This window comes from Danio rerio, chromosome 19 (genome assembly GCF_049306965.1).
Source record: "Danio rerio strain Tuebingen ecotype United States chromosome 19, GRCz12tu, whole genome shotgun sequence".
In the NCBI taxonomy this organism is placed as follows: Eukaryota; Metazoa; Chordata; class Actinopteri; order Cypriniformes; family Danionidae; genus Danio; species Danio rerio.
This window is the reverse complement of record NC_133194.1, coordinates 692,493-714,631: the sequence shown is the minus strand read 5'-3', so window position 1 is coordinate 714,631 and position 22,139 is coordinate 692,493. Positions and strand designations below refer to the sequence as shown.

At 35.7% G+C, this 22,139-nt stretch overlaps 1 protein-coding gene and 1 long non-coding RNA gene across 30 annotated transcripts in view; one reads left to right on the top strand and one right to left on the bottom strand.

The window, feature by feature from the left end:
* akap9 (A kinase (PRKA) anchor protein 9) overlaps positions 1-22,139 on the bottom strand; it is a 142,647-nt gene that overhangs the window by 32,390 nt on the left and 88,118 nt on the right. For 20 of the 29 annotated variants that reach the window (XR_012394772.1, XM_073931264.1, XM_073931278.1 and 17 more), the window contains 8 exons: positions 20,547-20,709; positions 13,244-13,459; positions 10,695-10,733; positions 7,258-7,490; positions 5,061-5,180; positions 2,499-2,657; positions 1,628-1,729; positions 1,089-1,241 (listed from right to left, as the gene is read on the bottom strand). Coding sequence is in view for 28 of the 29 variants with exons in the window: in XM_073931264.1 (XP_073787365.1) it covers positions 1,089-1,241; positions 1,628-1,729; positions 2,499-2,657; positions 5,061-5,180; positions 7,258-7,490; positions 10,695-10,733; positions 13,244-13,459; positions 20,547-20,709 (1,185 nt within the window). In the remaining variant the exon portion in view is untranslated. The remainder of the gene's footprint in view (positions 1-1,088; positions 1,242-1,627; positions 1,730-2,498; positions 2,658-5,060; positions 5,181-7,257; positions 7,491-10,694; positions 10,734-13,243; positions 13,460-20,546; positions 20,710-22,139) is intronic. The other 9 variants (XM_073931267.1, XM_073931277.1, XM_073931268.1 and 6 more) reach the window with 1 other exon arrangement.
* LOC141378961 (uncharacterized) lies at positions 15,373-16,776 on the top strand. The gene is made up of 2 exons (XR_012394799.1): positions 15,373-15,467; positions 15,744-16,776. It is a non-coding gene; the product is annotated as an uncharacterized lncRNA (long non-coding RNA).

The following is a 22,139-nucleotide window of genomic DNA, read 5'->3' as shown; positions in this document are numbered from 1 at the left end:
ATAATAATAAACATTATTTATTATAAATATTAATTAATAATAAATATTATTAATAATAATTATAATACTAATAATAGCAATAATAATAGCATTAATAATAAAATACAAAGAAAAAAATAAAATAGTTAATTATTAAAAAATGTATTATAATATTTTTTAATTAAAGAAAGAAATAAAGAGACAGATAAATAAATAAATAAATGAATAAATAAATAATTACATAAAATAAATAATAAATAAATATTAAATAATAATAAATAAATATTAAATATTAAATAAATAAATAAATAAAACAAATAAATAAATAAATAAATAATAAACAAATAAAGAAAGAAAGAATAAATAAATAAATAATTAAATAATAGTAAATAAATAAATAAATAAGTAAATAAATAAATAAATAAATAAATAAATAGCTAAGTTTTCTGTAACTTTTGTGAGGATTTAAAAGGTTTGCATATGTCTTTTTCTGATTTTCATATCTGTCATCACATATTTTTATGGCTCTTATAACTCTATATTATAAACAGAGCTCATGGCTGAGTATTGGCTGCTATTCAGCAGGGTTGAGGATCACCTCTGGTTCCGTGTGTGTGTGTTTTCAGTTCTGAAGTAAAACACTGCTGATGATGATCACTTTAGCCATAATATACGCACACACATGTACACACACACACACGGAATACAATGTGAAAGGACACTGGCGTGGGCAGAATCAAACTCTGCTTCAGAAACAAACCAACAACCTGAAGTGTGAAGAAGATCTGTGTGTGAAACAGCCGTCAACTTATATAACAATAGAAAAGTGTGTGTGTGTGTGTGTGTGTGTGTCAGAGTGTGTGGCTGTGTGCCTGTATGTATGTGTCAGTGTCTGGTTTGTTTGTATGTATGTGTGTGTGTGTGTGTGTCAGAGTGTGTGGCTGTGTGCCTGTATGTATGTGTCAGTGTCTGGTTTGTTTGTGTGTGTGTGTGCTTGCGTGTGCATGTATGCATGTGCTTGTGTGTGTACATGCATCTGTGAGTGTGCGTGCATCTGTGTTGTCATCTGTGTGTTTGTGTGTGCATTTATGTGTGTGTGTGTGTGAGACCTGTGTTAGCGTGTTGTGCGTCTGCAGCTCCTGCTGGTATCTGCTGATCTCCTTGCTCTGGATCTGCAGCTGCATGTTGAGCTGGTTCACCTCCTCGCTCTTGTTCTCCAGCTCCTCTCGAAACTGCTCCAGCTGCTCCTCCAGGTTCACGATCTACACACACACACACACACACACACACACACACACATCACACAACAGCGGCGTCACCACATGCACACTCGTGCACTATTACAAGACATTCTGCAGTGGAGATACACTTAAAGGGTCAGTTCACCCAAAAACACCAATCTGCTCATCATTAATTCTGGCTTGATTGATTATAAACCTGTTTGACTTTCTCCTGATAAACACTTTAGAAGAATGCTGGACACCTGTAACCATTGACTCACACAGCAGGAAAAGCAAATACTGTAAAAGTCAATGGTTCCCATTTTTCTTTTCAATTGTTTTTGCTCATTTAGCAACTGCTCAACGTTTGCTTGGAATTTTCAGAATTAAATGAATATATAATAAATAGAGAATAAAAGAGGAAGTACTTCTTTCTCCTTCCTGTCGAGCGCCTCTCTCTCAGTCTGCAGCTGCGCTTCCAGTGTGACGTCAACTCGACCCGCCATAGACACATGCTGGACCTCCTGAACCTGCAACACACACACACAAATCATGATACACACACACACACACACACACACACATATATATATATTTACAAACATACATCATGTTACGCACACACACCAACACACGTTATGATATGCACAAACACACACACACATATATATATATTTACAAACATACATCATGTTACGCACACACACCAACACACGTTATGATATGCACAAACACACACACACATATTTACAAACACACACAACATAATACGTGCACACACAGACACTATGATATGCACAAACACACACACACACACTTACAAACACACATCATGATACGCACAAACACACACACACAGTATTTACATGCAAACACCTTGACACACACACACACACACACACACACAATGACACTGAGATTTGCATACAAACATCATAACACACATATTTAGGCACACTCTCACATATACATATCATAATACACAAACACAAACACACACACACACACACACACACACACACACCAAAGCATAATCTCAATGACACAGAAACCAAACAACACACACACAGAAACCGAATCTGATCATTGAACAGAGATGTGATGCTAAACCACTGCATCCACACACACACACACACACACACACACACACACACACACACACACACACACTATGTACACTGCATTCAGACACTCCCATTCGTCACGCTCTCCTCGCTCTCAAACACACACAGAGCGTCCCAAAGGAGTCATATCATCATTCCAAGTGCGTCACACACACACAGCGTCACACAGACTGACCTCATGCATGAGTGTGTGTTCCAGCTGGTGTACGCGCGCGGCGAGCGTCTGGATCTCCTCTTCTCTGTCCTTCACATCTCTCTGCAGCTGCTCAGAGCTCAGCAGCAGCTCACTGCAGCGGTCCGACTTCTCCTGCAGCGCCGCGCTCAACTCCTGCACCTGACACACACACACACCAGCAGCACGTGACTCTCTGTCTCCATGTGTGTGTGTGTGTGTGAGCGCCGCTGCCTGGCAACTGACTGTGACTCTGATCGTTTGTCTTTATTAGCGCACATGCAGAAGCTGAGAAACATCTTTATTAAGCTCACGATGACGACACACAACTACTATATATACACACACACACACACACTACCTGACAAACAAATCCCAGTTTTAGGAACACAGATAATATCTGCTCTTCTAGTTGTTGATTGGGTGTCTGAAGTGTGTCTATGAAAGGTGAAGGCCTCTAGATTTTGCTGATTTGAGCTCAATAAATCTGATCATGTCTTGATGTTGACTGATGTGATGAGGACAGTGCGCTCTGACTCTGCTCAGACTAAAGTCTCATCACTGAACAGAAATAATGTCCAGTATAGAATATAAAGTCCTGCTGCAGTGGAGACAGAATGAAGATTGTGTCTGACTCCATCATGAGCTTGGAGGACTGCATCCATACATCTCTGACATGACTCACATCACTGATTCATAAAGTCATCTGGAATGAAGAAGAAAGCCTTCAGCAGAGCTCATCAAGAGTCTTTGTGTTCATCTTCAACACCTCCTCCTTCATCAGCTTAATAATGTTGATGTCTGGTGACTGGGCTGGCCAATCCTAGAGCACTCTCTGCTTTCAGGAGCTTTGATGTGGAGGCTGGAGTATGAGCAGGAGCGCTATCCTGCTGGAGAATTGTCCTCTCCTGTGGTTTGTAATGTAATGGGCAGCACAGATGTCTTGATACCTCAGGCTGTTGATGTTGCAGATCTCTCCATACTGAATGACCCCAAACCATGATGTCTCCTTCACCAAACTTGACTGATTTCTCTGAGAATCTTGCTCCATGCTGGTTCCAGTAGGTCTTCTGCAGTATTGGTGATGATCGGGATGCAGATCAGCAGATGATCCAGCAGAGAAATCCACCTCTGACACTTTTACACATCATCAACTAGAAGAGCAGATATTATCTGCTGCTCCTACAACTACGATCCACCACAAGACTTCTGTCAGGCAGTGTGTAATATAGAATAAACTAAAATATAGCTTAAAGGGGCTAATAATTTTGACCTTAAAATGGTTATTATCAGACATACTGTGAAAATTGTGAATATTCAAACAGTGTATATATATATATATATATATATATATATATATATATATATATATATATATATATATATATATATATATATATATATATATATATACTTATTACTATACACACACACAGTTGAAGTCAGAATTATTATTAAAATGGCTTTAAAACTATTAAAAACTGCTTTTATTGTAGCCAAAATAAAACAAATAAGACTTCCTGCAGAAGAACAAATATTATTTAATTATGTCTTCAAATATTTCCCAAGGGCTGTCCAACAGAGCAGGGAAATCTGTCACAGTATTTCCTATTATATTTTAGCTTGGCTTATACAACAAGTGCTGTGGTCAATATTATTAGCCCCCTTAAGAAATAACCGTCCTGACTGTCTTCAGAATAAAGCACTGCTGATCAATGACATATGTGATCCTCATAATAAGATGCAGCACTCTATTGCAGATTTAAACCCAATACTCATTAACTTCAGGGCAGAGGAAGCAGAAAGTGTTTCTGAACTCACACTGTGTAAATATAATGAGTTCACAATCATCATTTAATGCCAGCAAACGGCTCAATCACTGCTGCTGTGTAGAAGCAGAATCAATACTGTGAGTTACTGTCCGAGCTGGACTCTGATCATCATCTGACGCTCCTCCTCAATTCACTTCAGTTCAATTCAGGTTTTTTTAACATTATTTATTAATTGAAAGCAGCTTTAAGCAAAGGTTATTAGTAACTAAGTTACTTAATATTACTTATTAGTTGCTTTAATTATCCAGCAACTAATATACTCAGGCCAGAGAGAGAATCTGCAGACATTTTTTGCTATTTCTGTGCAATTTATACGCAGAATGATTTTGGGAGTATCCAAACTAAAAACTTAATATGTGAAATAAAAAATAACACTTTTTAAATTTGTATTTGATGTTTACAACGCTAATTAAATCAGATTCATTTAAATGGTGAACAAAGCAAATCTCTCATATAATATCTCTACTGAAAGACAGAACACGTGACTTTACACACTGTACTGTAAATAAATCATGTCAACATTTTCATATTAGCCAATAATATTGCTGAGATTAATTTAAAAGCTGAATAAATCTACACATTTATAAACATTTTCAATAAATAAACAATGATTGGCTAAAAATCTGCAGAAATCTAATTACTAAAAGCTTTACCAGTAATTATATATAAACACAGTCCGCCTGCAGTTATATAGTATAGAGGTGATGTCGGATGTTCAGTGAAGTGTGTTTACCTCTCTGTCCCGCCGCTCACTTCCTGTCTGTGTTTTGGTGGGATTCTTCAGCTGCTGCTCCAGGTTGAAGATCTCCTGCTGGAAAACGTCTCTCTCGTGTTCTCTGTCTGCGGCCTGCTCCTGAATAACACAAACACACACACAAACTGTGAACAATCTGAACTGTGAGGTGTAAATTCAAAAGCGCCGCTAAAAAAAAAAAAAAAAAAAAAAAAAAAAAAAAAAAAAAGAGTTGGAACAGCATAACAAACTATATTCTGACATAAACTCAGAATTACAAGTAAACAGCCGGAATGGCAAGACGGAAACTCAAAATTCCTTGTAACTGCAAAATAATTGCAAAAATAATCTCAGAATAAACTCAGGAAAACTCAGAATTACCAAGATTTAAACTCAAAACTGTAAAGAAAATATTCAGGAAAACTCAGAATTTAAAGAAAAAATTCAGAATTCAAAGAAAAAAGTTGGAATTGCAAAACAACCCCAGAATTCAGAATTGCAGGAAACAAACAACTCAGAATTACGAGAAGAAAAAGTTGAAATTATGAGTCACTAACTCAGAATTCCATGGAAAAACTCTGAATTATAAGATGTAAAGTCAGACTACTGCAACACTTATAATCAGAATTCCTAGAAAACTGAGACTTACCAGAAAAAAAGCTTGAGATTTAAACTTAAAATGTCAAAAAAATAGTCAGGATTAGAAGACTCCGAGTTCCAAGAAAACTCTGAATTACAAGACGCAAAATCAAAATTCCAATAAACAACTTAAAATTACGAGATGGAAACTCAAAATTAAAAAAAAAAAAAGTTGCAACTATGAGAAACAAACTCAGAATTCCTAAGAAGAAAACTCATCTCAAGATAAAACTCAAGATTAAAAAAAGTTGGAATTTTGAGATGTAAACTTAAGATTTCAAGCAAAAAGTCAAAACTGTGAGAAACTCAGAATTCCAAGAAAAAAAGTTCAGAATTTCAAGCCGTAAACTCAAAATTCCAAGAAAAAAAAACTCGTTATCCCAAGTCAAAGTTAGAATTTCAAGAAAAAACTTTGAATAGAACAACAAACTCGGAATTCAGAGTTCCAAGAAAAAGGTTGCAATTATGACACACACACTCAGAATTAAAACGAATAAAGTCCGAATTTTGAGACAAACTTGGAATTCAAAGAAAAAAAGTTGCATTTATGAGACACACTCAGAATTTCAAGAAAAAAGACCTCAGCATTTCAAGCCATAAAACTGAGAAAAAAAAATCAGAATTTTAAGCCGTAAACTCTAAATTCCTAGAAAAAAACTCAGAATTCCAAGCCATTAACTCAAAATTCTGAGTTTTTTTTTTCTTAAAATTCTAAGCTGTAAACTCTAAATTTCAAGGGGACAAAACCTCAGAATTCCGAGCCTTGGGCTCAAAAATCCAAGGAATAAAAACCTTGAAATTTTATGCCGTAAACTCAAAATTCCAAGAAAAAAAACTCTGTAATTCTGAGCTGTAAACTCAAAAATGCAAGGAATAAAAACCTAGAAATTTCAAGCCTTAACTCAGAATTTCAAGAAAAAAAGTTTGAATAGAACAACAAACCCGGAATTCAGAAATCCAAGAAAAAGGTTGCAATTATGAGACACATTCAGAATTCCAAGAAATAAAGTCAGAATTTTGAGACAAACTTAGAATTCCAAGAAAAAAAGTTGCATTTATGAGACACACACTCAGAATTCCAAGAAAAAAAACGCAGAATTCCAAGAGCATTCCGGCATTCCGACCCATAAAACTGAGAAATCCAAGAGAAAAAACAAACAAACTCAAAATTCCAAGAAAAAAATCTCGGAATTCCAAGCCATGAAGTAAGACTTTTAAGCCATAAACTCAGAAATCCAAGGGAACAAAATCTCAGAATTGGGAATCTGAAAAGTTGGAATTGCAAAACTCAAAATTCAGAATTTCAATAAAAAACTCAGAATTACAAAATGTAAACTCAAAACTACAAGAAAATTGTCAAAATTGCAAGACTAACTCAGAATACCAACGGAAAAAACTCAGAAATCCAAGAAAGATTTAGAAATTTCTTTCCCAAAAAAGTCAGAATAGCGACACAAATTCAGAATTCCAAAAAACTGTAGGAATAGCAAGATGTGAAGTCAGTGTCTCGCAACTGTTAAGTGTTTTCACAGAGCATTCTGTATTGTGAGCGCCTTACGTCAATGAAGCGTCGGTGGTTCTCCGTCTGCTTCTCCAGCGCCTGTATCTGCTGCTGCAGGTCCTCCTCCTGGCTGCGCTGGAGCTCCTGCTGCTCCTGCAAGCGCATCTGCTGCTCCTCCAGCTGCGCCTCCAGCTGCTTGACCTGCGCCTGCAGCTCCGAGCTCTGCTTCTGCGCCTGACGCTGCACCTCCACCTTCTCCTGCAGCAGCTTCTCCGTCTCCTCCAGCAGGTCTGACAACGGCACAGCAGCAGAGTCACAACATGACGATGACGGAGGAGATCCAGAGAAACACTCACTCAGAAACTCACTGTCAGTGGCATTATTACAGCTCGCTCGCATGCACTGATCAACCAGATTCACTAAAGTCTGATCTCAACTGAACATTAATTATTAAGTCACAATGTGCTAAAGTTCAATGTTGTTACCGTTCACTACAACTAAACTTATGATTTTTTATTATATATTTATCTATATTTTGTTTTGCATGGTGTCATTTTTGCTATAGTAGTTTTTTATTTATTAATTAATTTTTTGTAATATAAAACTGTATAAATGCATGTATGAATTAGTGCTGGGCAAAGATTAATCACAATTAATCACATCCAAGATACAAGTTTGTTTTGTCATAATAAATGTGTGTGTATTTTATATATTTGATACACACACATACATACATGCATGCATACAGTTTGCGACACAGATATTTAAATTTATATATATATTTTGTATTATATACATATATATTTAATATTTAAATGTAAGTTTGTCTTAAATGTATGCATGCGTGTGTGTGTGTTTGTGTGTGTGTGTGTATACACGCACGCACGCACACACACACAATACACAAAAACATATTATGTTCAAAAATGTCCACTAGCGGTCAACAGGTTAGGGTCAGTAGGATTTTAAGATCAGCTTCTCCTGCTCACCAGGGCTGCATTTATTTCATCACAAATACAGAACACATTGTAAAATAGCGACATTTTATTACACTATAAAATAACTGTTCAGCAGAAGATTATCATTTAATTTAATCATTTATTCTGATGAGTTTAATGATGAATTTTCAGCTCCATTACTCCAGTCTTCAGAGTCACATAATCCTTCAGAAATCACTCTAATATTAATTATTAATATTACATATATGCTATTATTATAAATGTTGTTGTTGTTGTTCTTCTTCTTATTATTATTGTTATTATAATTAATAATAATAATATTATTGTTATTATTATTATTGTTATTGTTATGTTATTATTACTGTTATTATTTTTATTATTATTATTATTATTATTATTGTTATTATTATTATTGTTATTATTGTTATTTTTATTACTATAATTATTTTTATTATTATCATTATTATTATTTATTATTTATTATTATTGTTGTTATTATTATAATAAATGTAATAGTAATAAAAGCAATAATGACACTACATACAATCTGTAATAAATAAATATTTAATAAATAATTATTCAACAATTTTTTTTACATTTTAAAAATGCTGCTAATGAACAGAATAATTTTATTAAAATTATTAAATAAAATTAATAATAAAAAACTGACCCCAAATGTTTGACCAGTAGTGTCCGTGTATATGCAATTTTACATTACTAAAAATAAATGAATAAATAAAAACTGCAATAACAAACATGACAAAAAGCACAAAACAATTTATAATGAAAATATGTTTATATTTTCAGGCATAATCTTTATATTTCACATATAATCATTATTTTTTATTAGTTTTCCTGAGTTTACTAAGTTTAGTTGCAATGAACAGTAACAATATTTAGTTATAATTTATATATAATTTGTATCATATATATAATTTGTATCATATATATATATATATATTTAAATGTTAATAAACATTTTCTCAAATGTATCCATGCATGTGTGTATTTATATATGCATAACACACAAACATATTAGGTCAAAACAAACTTTGATGTGATTGTGTATGTATGTATATATATATATATATATATATATATATATATATATATATATATATATATATATATATATATATATATATATATAATAAAGCTGAAAAAAACATTAGATTTATTTTTAAACAAAAATTTGAAAATATCAGATACTTTCTACAAATATTTATACAATAAATATATCATAATAGCATAGAATAAAGCTGAAAAATGCAAAATTTAAAAATGTTTAGCAAAAATAATAAATACTAAAAGTACTTAAATATTAATAAATTAAATAATTAATTATAAAAAAAACATTTTTAACAGTTGTCAAAAAATGAGAAAGGAAATGAAAACAAAATATTTCAAAGCAATAAATACTGATGCTAAAACAGTCGTGATTATGTTTGAATTATGATTAAAACATAATTCAATAAAGCCGTGCAGCATCTCATTTCTACGCTCTCCTGATTCAGTGCTGAGATTTATCTGTAATAATGTTCCTGACAGGGATCTGGAAATGTTCTCCACAGTCTCCACTCTGATATGCGAATGTGTTTGGCACAAAAGACGACACCATTTCCCACAATCCTCCATTCCTGATCACATGATTCCCATATCCATGATCACATGATCGATCCCGAACACCAGACGAGCCCACAGTGCAGGACGGGACGGGGTTAAAGTGCAGATGCAGAACGGAAGATAAGGAGAAAATAAAGGAGTGAACAGCCATCCGAGAGGAGACACCAACAGCATGCACTTAAAGAAAACAGCACACGGGGGAAAGCAAAAATAATGAGGAAATGTTCAGTGTTATTAATAAAAAATGTACATATAAACCTTGAAACAATGCTATTACTTATAATAATAATAATAATAATAATAATAATAATAAATAATAAATATATATATATATATATATATATATATATATATATATATATATATATATATATATATATATATATATATGGATATGTTTATTATAAGTTTTTTATGTAACTAATAGGATTTGTATTATTAATTAGATTAAATTAAATATTACATTCATTTTTATGCAAGGCCAATTTAATCCAAGGTAAATAAATAAATGTTGAAATATATAAATAAATAATTAAATATGCATTAACTATTAAAAGCATTATTAAATGTGTAAATAAATATTTAATTATGCAGTTATTTAATCATTTATATGTATTTTTATGTATTTAACTATTGATGTATGTACTTTTTAATCATTTATCTGTGTAATTATGTAAATATTTATTCATCTATATTACTATTTCATGATTTCTGTGAGGTGTTGAGGTTGAGATGGCTGTTCAATCACACCTGTGAGCTTCAGGTAACTCAGGCTTTTGTGAGTGTGTGTGAATGATGTTAATGAGTGAAGCAGCAGTTATTCGATCAGCAGGAGCCAAAAGCAAGCACAGCGGCGTTATTGATCAGTCAATCAAAGCGAGCACACGCGCGCACACACGCACACACACACACCTGCTTCAGGAGCTGCATCAAGAGCAGCCTCTACTAGTCCTGAGGAAAGACAGAGTGAAACACACGTTCATCATGCGCATACAGGAGAGAAATGCAGAGCAAGAACACACACACACTGATCCACGAACTGCACAACACTGCTCTGAGAATACACACGCACACACAGACCTCAACACACACACACACACGTCTGAAAAAAAACACACACACACACACACACACACACACACACACACACACATCTGAGAATACACACACACGCACACACTGACCACAACACACGTCTAAGAATAAATACACGCACACACGCGCACAGACCACAACACACACACACACACACACACACACACACACACACACACACACACACACACACACACACACACACACTCTCAGGGGTAATCAGCCGGACTGCAGGGCTTGCACAGTTGAATCTAAAGAAATTCAAAATTTCAAATTCAAATTTAAAAAGATCAAACAAAACTAAAAATACAGTTGAAAACGTCAAAAATACAAAACAAATGAAATATTAATTCAATATTACTAATAATAAAAATAATAAATAAACTAATACATGTTTAGAACAATAAACACTGAATTCAAAATGAAATACAAATAATAAATCATTCGATATCAACTTAATAAATGTTAATAATTACTACGATAATCCAATAATCCACTGCTAAAATGGCAGTTTAATTGTCATAAAACTATTACAATTATATTAGACCAGACTAAAAACAACACCAAGATTCAGTATGCAAAATATTACAAATATAAAAAAAAATTAAATACATAAATAAATAAAAAAAATTAATTAATTAAAAGATAAATAAATAAATACATAAATAAATAAATAGATAAATTAATAAATAGAAAAATAAATTAATAAAAAATAAATAAATAAATACATAAATTAATAAATAGATAAATAAATTAATTAAAAGATAAATTAATAAATAGGTTAATTAATTAATAGATAAATAAATAAATAGATAAATAGATAGATAAATAAATAGATTAATTAATTAATTAATAGATAAATAAATAAATAGAAAAATAGATAAATAAATAAATAAATTATTATATAAATAAATAAATAAATAGATACATAAATAAATTGATAAATAAATAGATACATTGATAAATAAATTAATTAATTAATAGATAAATAGATACATAAATAGATTAAAAAAATTTATTAATTAATAAATAGATGAATGAATAAATAAATAAAGTGTGTCCACCAGCTGTTGAGCTGAATTAGCTGTTTAGTGTAAACAAATACTGATAAACCTGGAGAGAAACATCATGAGTTCATCACAGTTATCAACCTGTAAACCAGGGGTGCCCAAACTCAGTCCTGCATCGGTGCCCAGCATATTTTAGTTCCGATCTCTGAATTAAACACACCTGAAGCAGCTAATCAAGCTCTCACTAGCTATACTAGAACCTTCCAGGCAGGTGTGTTGAAGCAAGCTGGAGCTAAACTATGCAGGACAGCGGCCCTCCAGTTTGGGCTCCCCTGCAGTAAACTCTGTGTATCTGTGTCTATAGATTAGTGCGTTTGAGTATGTGTGTGGTGCATGTGTAAATATATATGTCTGTGTGTGTGTGTGTGTGTGTGTGTGTATGTATGTGTGTGTGTGTGTGTGTGTGTGTGTGTGTGTGTGTGTGTGTGTGCAGTTGTATATATCAGGAGTTGGACACTGAAACTGAAGTGCCTGGTTTAAGACACAATAATTGATTAGTATGGCGTCAGGCCTTAATTTGCCACCAAAACAGCATCAGCTGCTGATGGGAATGACAGACAGGAGTCCTGCACAGCAGCCAGGGGGACTCGGAGCTGTTCTTCTTCAGAAGAGTGTTCAGGTCACTACTGATGCTGCTGGAGGAAAACCTTTCCTGACCCGCTCCTCCAAAACACCCCAAGGTGCTCAATAATGTTTGCCTCTGGGTACTGTGCAGGCCATGGCAGACATGTTCATCAAACCGTCTCCAGTCCTGCTGTGTGTATTGCTGCATCATCATCCTGATACACACCAAACACAGCCCTAATTACAACAAACAGCACCTTCAGGAGACAGTGTTTGAGCCATTGGGTCACCTGCTCCTCCAGAATGGTTGGGTAGTCCTTGGCAGTGACCCAGCGCCCATCTAGCACCAGTATTAGGCATAGGGAATGCCATGATATTGAGTCTAAACCATCAGTGACCCCCCCATGCTTGACTCTGGGCATCAGCAGTCTGGGTGGGCCGCTTCTTTGGGGCTTCTCCACACCGTAACTGTCCCGGATGTGGGAAAGACAGTGAAGCTGGATCATCAGAGAACAGCACATGCTCCACATCATCCACAGCTCCACATCTCCACTGCTGCTCCACTGAACCGGCGTTTGGCAGAGGTTTGGGTCATGTATATTGACCCTGCGGAGCTCCAGACCAACAGATCTGCTGGCCAACACTACACTGACCACAGCTTCAGCTTCCTTCTCCACCCTTGCATATGTGTGTGTGTGTGTTTGAGTGTGTGTGTGTGTGTATAGCACATACGCAGCTCTGGTCCTCCTCCAGCGCTGTCCCTCATGGCGTCCCGCTGTCGGCTCATCAGCTCAGTGTGCTCCAGCAGGCTGCATCTCTCCTGCTCCAGCTCCTGCAGCCGTGTGCTGGTGACCTGCAGCTCCTGCTCCAGATGCAGCTGCAGCTCCGCACGCTCACACACCTGCTGCTCCAGAGCACGCCGCTCATCACTGTAGCCGTCGATTAGCCCTGAACACACACACACACACATACAATACATAAGAATAATATAACAACACACACACACACAGACACACACACACACACAATAATACATCAATATAATATAGCAATAACAACACACACGCACACACACACACATTCACACAAACCCACTCATGCTCAAATGCACACACAATACATCAATATTGCACACACGCATACACACACACACACACACACACACACTCACACAATCATACAGATACATGCACATGTATACATAAAAACACACATGCTCTCATGCTCACATACACACTCTACACATAACACACAAATACATACACGTGCACACACACACACTCTCTCACACACACACACACACACACACACACACACACACACACACACACACACACACACACACACACACACACACACACACCCATTTCCTGATGGTTTTACTCTCACTAGTTTAAAGTTCAGTAACACACACACACACACACACACACACACACACAGGTTAGTCATTGCTGAGGGTCAGACACACACACACACACACACACACACACACACACACACACACTCACACACACTCACACACACTCACACACACACACACACACACACAGCTCATGAATATTTAACAGCTCTGAAGCTGTTTAAGGTCGTTTGTAAATGAAATGAGGTCAGAGTGAAGCATCAGACAAACCAAACAAAAGAGTGGCATACTGTAAACATGTAAACACAAACACACACACACACACACACACACACACACACACACACACACACACACACACTAGAGCACTAGTCATGACAGAAGCTTAAAGTTGAACAATTATAACAATATTTTAAAATAAACCTTATTTAAAACAAATAGCTAAAAATAAACAAAATCACAGAGATATACATCGAAGAATAATTATTTCAAAACAAACACAAATTAAAATACTGTAAATAATCATTGATAGATGAAATTAAAATCATTTTAAAATAAAATAAATTAAAACAAAACTAAATAAGATGTATAATAGAATTAAACGCATGAAAGGCAATTATTTAAAAATACATCAAAAAATACATGTAAAATAAAATAAAATAAATTATAATTATAAAAATCTAAAAATAGAATAAAGTTAAATTAAAATATTTAAACGTGGAATTAAAATAAAAACAATCCAAGTAGAAAAAAATAACACTTAAAATCTAAATAAAACCAACAAAACAATTTTAGTAAAATTAAAAAAGTTAAATAAATATGGTCAATAAAAATACACATATTTTATACATGTAAAAGCATAAGCTTAAAAATAAAATCATATTATTTACTGTAAAAAAGTATACAACATTATAATTCTATATCTTAAATATAACCTGCTCTGTCAGAAGATGGTGGTAGTTCAACTTTTAAAATATGCATCAACAGTTTGCTAGGGTTTATTCGTCTCTCAAACTGCTCGGCGTCTCATAACTCAGAATCCAAACACATTCCTGAGGGAACAATTGCGAGGAGAATTCTTCTAATTGTGTATAATGGCATTAGTTCTGCATGTAAAAGCAGCAGCCGTGACCAATCCTGAGCAAACTTCAGTAAAGAGGAGCATCTGCTGCTGGAAACACAACACCAGCCGAGTACAGACACGCAGGAGGAGGAATAATACAGCAAACCACACACACACACACACACACACACACACACACACACTAATGTAGGTCACCACAATTAACACTATTAAAGCATTCCACACACACTGCAGCAACATTAATCTTCATTTATACATCAGAGTTCATTTTCATCATCCGTTTCTGCCTTTTTTAATGTTTACTTCATTCATCATTTCAGGCATTATTTCCGAAATTTGTTATTACATTATTCTCGGAATTCTAGAATTTTTGTTTGAAAATCCAAACTTTTCTTGCTGTTGGGAATTACTGATTTTTTTTTTGTTCCGAATTTTATTATTTTTTGTTTGGAATTCTGAAATTTTTGTTCGGAATTCCAGATTTTTTTTTTTATTAGGAATTCCAGATTTTTGTACAGAACTCCAGATTTTATAATTTTTAGTTTAGGAATTCCAGATTTTTTAAAATTTTTTTCAAACTTTTTTTAGTGAGAATTTCCGATTTATTTATTTATTTATTGTTGGAAAATCCAGATTTTTTTTTTTATTGAGAATTTCATTTTTTTTTTCTTTTTTTGTGGAAATTCTAGATTTTTTTATTGGAAATTACAGATTTATTTGATTTTTTAATATATATATATATATATATATATTTTTTTTTTTTTTTTTTTGGGGGGGGGGAATTGCAGATTTTTTTTTTTTGTTTGGAATTCCACTTTTTAAGTTCATGTTTCATAGTTCTGGTATTTCTCTTTTGAACTTTTTTGGACTTTTTTTTCAGAATTATAGGATTATTACTATAATTCCAGAATTTGTTTGGATTTCAAAGTTTTCTGACTTTTTTTCTCTTCAGAAGTTCAGGTTTTATAATTCTGAATTTTAGTTTAATAAAAACAAAGTTTACATCTCAAAACTCTGACTTTTTTTGCAGAAGTCTGTTTTGCTTTTTTTAACAAAATTCTTTAAACAAGATTTTTGTGGCGAGTCCAAACTTTTTTTTCCAGAATTCTGGAATTTTTGTTATAATGTTTATATATGTTTGTTATATATGTTTCATAATTCTGGGATGTTTGTTTGGAATTCTGGGCTTATGCCTAAATATGTCTCAGAATTTGAGTTTACACCTCATAACTTTTTCTCTGAATTTATGATTAGATTTTTCTAGAGTTTATGTCCAGAATTTACATCTTGCACTTCTGATTTCTTTCTCTGGATTTTGAGTTAACTGAATTTCATATCTGGTACAAGTAAGACTGTTTGTTGCCTGAGATTATTTTCCACAAATCCTCCTCAAACCTCTACATTTTTATTTCCGTTTATGTCCACCAAGTTGAATTTTGTTGATGTTTCCACCTCTCAACTTAAAATAAAAATTAATTTCAACTTCCCTCTAACTACTCTGACTCAATGCTGAAGTCTGATGATAAATCAGGCTATCTTTTAGATTTATATACAGCGTGTCTATCAGAGAGCACTATCAGCTGAGCTGAGAGAGAAACAGGTGCGCTGTGGAGGAATGATGATCACCTGAGCTTTATTATGACAGATGAGAGAGAACTGAGCAAACACACACACAGAAACACACCCTGCACAAACCATCAGCTCATGTGACACACACTGGACAGCAGCGTCTTGTGACACAACGGTAAACACTGAGCTCTAGCTAACAAACTCGAGCTCACTGGGACATTTATGACATGGCAATTCACACACACACACACACACACACACACACACATTTATATATATATACATAACAAACAGCGTCACTATGACCGCACTCGAATACCCCCAAGGGTGTACTCCAACACGCCCGTGTGTGTTTGACCATCATTATCCCGGTTCGGTTGTTTGAGTGTAAGTGCTCCGAGCCAGACTGTAAACAGACTGTTTCACATGGATTTATTAATCATTCTTACTTTTCAATGAACGTGAACTATCATAGTTTATTAGTGGCCCATTTCCACTGAGTTGTACGGTACAGATTGGTACGGGTCACCTTTATCAGTCTTGCATTTCCACTGCCAAAAGGGTGCGTATGGTGAACGTGGTGTACGACAGCAAGTGTCAGACGACGTCATTCTCACTGGAGGAAATGTCTAGAGTAAAGCTGTACGGGTCGCTCACACATCATATGAGCAGCACTTCTCACTAAACAGATGCTTTACACACATAAACACTGCATAAATGTTCATCACTGACCTTTCATCAACATGATCTGATCATATCTGCAGGTCAATGACACTGTGAATAGCCTACTGTAACGTCTGCGATTATATAAAATAAATACATAAATGAACACACACACACTCTTACAGTCTCTGATATGTTACCAATTACAGATGAACTACACACAGCAGACATTTAGGCCTTATTTGGGTTCAAAACAACACAATATATAGCCCACAGTCCGAGCAGACCTCTCATCTGTGTGTGTAAGCTTCAGCAGCTCGTGTAGCCTCTGATAGAGAGGAACTCCATCATTCCCAGTTCAGAATAGTCCTGAAGCTGATGATACCAGTTAATCATGGCAGTCATGTGTTCATCTTTTAGGTTGCTGAAAGAATCATTTGCTCCTTTGTTTTTCCCACATCACTCTCGTCTGTTTCTGAAAGGATCGGGTGTCAGAAGCTCTTCAATAATCACGGGCATCTTATTATCATCAGTTTAAGTCGGGGTGTCCACACTCAGTCCTGGAGGGCCAGTGTCCTGGAGAGTCTATCTCCAACCCTAATCAAACACACCTGAAGCAGCTAATCAAGCTCGCACTAGGTGTACTAGACACTTCCTAGCAGGTGTGTTGAAGCAAGTTAGAGCTAAACTCAGCAGGACAGCGGCCCTCCAGGACTGAGTTTGGACACCCCAAAGTAGTTCATTCATTCATTTTCTTTTCAGCTTAGTCCCTTTATAAATCCAGGGTCGCCACAGTGCAATGAACCGCCAACTTATCCAGCAAGTTTTACGCAGCGGATGCCCTTCCAGCTGCAACCCATCTCTGGGAAACACCCATACACACGTATTCACACTCATACACAATTTAGCCTACCCAATTGAGTTTAAGAAGTTGGTTATTTCACACGCGGCGAGCTCTCTGCAGAAAGCGAAACCGCTCGCACTTTTAGACGAACTCATAAAACGACAGCGGGACACGGCAGATTCTGTTCTTCTTGGCTTTGCGGCTGTTCATCAAGACGACGGCGAGGTTTGGTTGAGCTCGGGTCGGCCATGGCTTGTTATTATATGTGCATATCATCACGGTGTAACGTCTCGGCTGTGTGTTTAAATGTGTCGCTTCCTTTGTTTTCATTCTCCTGCTTGTGTTTGCGCTGGTGACGTTTCTCTGTAGACTAGTGATGGGTCGTTCATGAACGATTCGTTCATTTTGAATGAATCTTCAATATGACTCGGGAACTACGAGTCCTGTCAGGGAGTGATTCGTTCATCCGCGCGTGCGCACATTTGTGTAGGTAATATCGTTCATTTCAAGTCTTCATCACATTTCGAGTCGTTCATCGCGGAAAGGCAGGAGCCAATCATATGCGTTTAAACCCGGAAAAAGAATTAATCCATTCATCTCTGGAGTCCTCTATCGCAGGGGTTCTCAACTGGTTTGGCCATGGGACCCACATTTTTACATGGTCATCAAGCCACGACCCAAATTTTTAGGAACTATAATACAATTTTAGGAATTATACTTAATTTGTATTTATTTGTTAACATACACAAGTAGTGACAGATAAATCAAAATAAAATCACCAAGACTTAATAATAAACAATATTGTATTGATGTCATTTAACAAAATGTATCAAATTATAGAAATATTACAAAGTAAAAACGGCAAATACTGTAAACAGTGTTTAGGGTAATGAAAGGTTTAGTTACTATGAACTAAACAGAACTTTAATTAATAAAACAAAGTTTAATTTTAAGTTAATAAAACACGTTGTCTGGTTTCTAAATGTTGTTTTAATTTAGAAGGTTTCGTGCTCTCTTGTGAGAGCACCTCGCTACTTATGACACACTGAGGCTTTAAGTCTTTTCTGTCGTCAATATATGTAAATTCATACTTTACATTTTCCGGGTCGTACTTGCGCTTCGACTTATTTGTTGCTATAATTAAATTAAATTTCACGTGTCAAACGGTAGGGTGGTCGTGCACGCATTTCAAAATAAAAGTCAAAATGAGTTAAAAAATTAAACTTTTGTTGTTTTTTTTTGACCACACACTTCACGACCCACTGAAAATGTTCCCGCGACCCACTTTTGGGTCGCGACCCACCAGTTAAGAAACCCTGCTCTATCGGGTCTGAGTCACTCGTTCCTCACGGGCCAATCATACAGGTTTAGAGCCGGTAAAAGAATTGAACTGTTCATCTCTCGAGTCCTCAGGTTTGAGTCATTCTGTCACGTAAATAACGAACGACTCCAGACTTGAAAGGTGAACTCATCATCATGGCTCCTATCAGCTCAGACTGTGTACATTGGTTAAGATTATATGTGACTGTCAGTGTAACGCGAACGAACCCCTGACATTTGAAGACATGAAGAGCTGAGCTGAGCAAAGAGACAGAAATGCCTTCATTGACAAAAGTTCAGGTCAACATTGAAGTATTATTTTCTCCTTCTTATAGTATTCTATTCATGCCTTATTTGTCGTGTGATCAACCTTTTGGGCTAGTTGTAGATGGTTTGGAAGCAATTCGTAACATTTTAATAATATTTTAGCAAACTGAACCAAATGAACGAAATGATTAGAAAAAAGATTCATCTTGATGAACGAGACTCAAAGATTCGACTCGTAAAATGAGTGGAACTTCCCATCACTACTGTACACCAATAGCGTTCAGCTGCACGTCTAGCTCTGCCTTTTGGAACACTCCTGTTGTGCTAGGTAAAGGGAACCCAAAAAGTCCTGCAGTACGGTTCGCTTTTTGGTTCCTTTTGACAGTGGAAACGGCCATAAAAGCGTACCAAACCGTACCGTACCACTCAGTGGAAACAGGCCATAAAGATAAAGACACAAACCCCTCACTGAACGACAGCTGCACCTTCAGCAGACCTCCTCATACCTGCAGCACGAGGACTTCATGATCATTTACGAGCATCAAAAGTGCTGGATCTGTTCAAAACAATCTCACTACAGCAATGCCCAGTGTGCTGAGCGAGAGCGCTTCTCTCCTGTTAACTGAACAGTCTCGTCATTGATGACGGAAGCGTGATCAGGAGGTTCAAATGCAGTGTGAGTGCAGGTCGGGGTTCATCACAGCCAGGCACAGTTCAAGGCAATCAAGCCTAGTGTGAGTACACCCTGAATGTCCAGCTACTGGTCTGTGTGTGTGTGTGTGTGTGTGTGTGTGTGTGTGTGTGTGTGTGTGTTTTCTGAAGTACCAGTCACTGCTGTCACCAACTGTCCTCAATAAAAGCCACTCAGACACAGACAGACACGGATGCGCATACACAAAAGCAAACACACACACACACACACACACACCTTCAGCTCTGTGCAGCTCCAGGGCCAGCTGTTCTCTGGCTCTCTCCTCTTCACACACTCGCTCCTGCAGCTCCTCCTGACGGCGCAGCAGCTCCTCCATCTCCTCATTGTGTCTGAACTTCTCCCTCAACAGCTCGGTCTGCGTGATGCGCGCATGCTCCAGCTGACACACACACACACACACACAGAGAGAGAAACAGATTTCACTCTACATCATGTACTGAGACTCTTCGAGACCCCGGTAAACCTCAAATGAAGCTGAAGAAGGAACTGAAATGATTTAATTATGAACACAATCACTCTGAAATGACGTTCGCTTTGAGTTTCAGCAGTTCGACACGGCGATAAAGGAAATATTATGATGAACTCTGAAAACCTGTAACCATTGAACTCTAAAGTAGAAACAAATACTACTGAAGTCAATGGTTACAGGTTTCCAACATGTTTCAAAACATCTTCTTTTATGTTTCTATGAATAAATCATAATTTACCACTGCTTTATCACTATAATCATCAACATCATAAGCAGAAATGTTCATTGCTCATCAGATTCTCATATTACACTGCAGGATTTCTGCTTTTCTGAATATTATACTGATATTCCTGAAGGATCACTGAAGACTGGAGAAAAGATCCTGATAATTCAGCTTCACGTCACAGATGTAGATGACACTTTACTAGACATTCACATAAACAAACAGCTGTTTTGATTATTAGTGATGTTTCAATGTTGTTTATGCACTTGTTGTCATATTAAATGTCCTCCTGCTGATCAGACGGTGTTTAACCGCAAGACTTCCACAACACACACACACACACACATTCAGTCAGAATGAAATGACAATTTATTGTATATTCACACAGAAAACAGCTACTTTGAGCTATGTGGAGTGATTTCTGTGTGCTATTTCTGTATCATGTGTCTAAAACTGCTAACACTTTAGTTTAGGCTATTAACTACTGTCTTACTACCTGCTTATTATTAAGATATGAGCTGTTCATTAGTAGTTATAAAGTATGATGCTATTCTGCATCTCTAATCTTACCCACAGCCTAAACACAACTACTACATTACTAACTGTTAACATAAGCAGTTATAAACAGCAATAAACAGCTCATTAGTAGTTTATTAAGCTGGTAGTGTTAGTTAATGGTTTATTCATATTGTGAATTGAGACTTAAAATGAAGTGTTACCTAAAAACTCTATATAAACGCTGGTCTTCATGCATTTTAAAGACTGAAGTAAAAAGTCGGATATTATAAACCACAAGCAGAGACAGATCTGATGTTACCATAAACACAAAACCCTTATAATAAATGACAAACTTGACAAGTGGAAGTAATTGGATCTGCATTGGAAACATTGAATAAAAGTTAAGATGTGATTATTTATATTTCATGTTTTTAGTTTCTACACTCTCAAAATCCTCCCACAAAAATCTGCAGACTCGTCAAAAATGCCCACAGATTCTGTCTGAAGTCAGTATACACACTGCTAAAACAAAAAAGCGTTTCGTGTTTAAATATCTACAATTTTTAACTCTTCATTTCTGAAAACAATACAATATTTTACACTCGTCTAGAAAATGCTT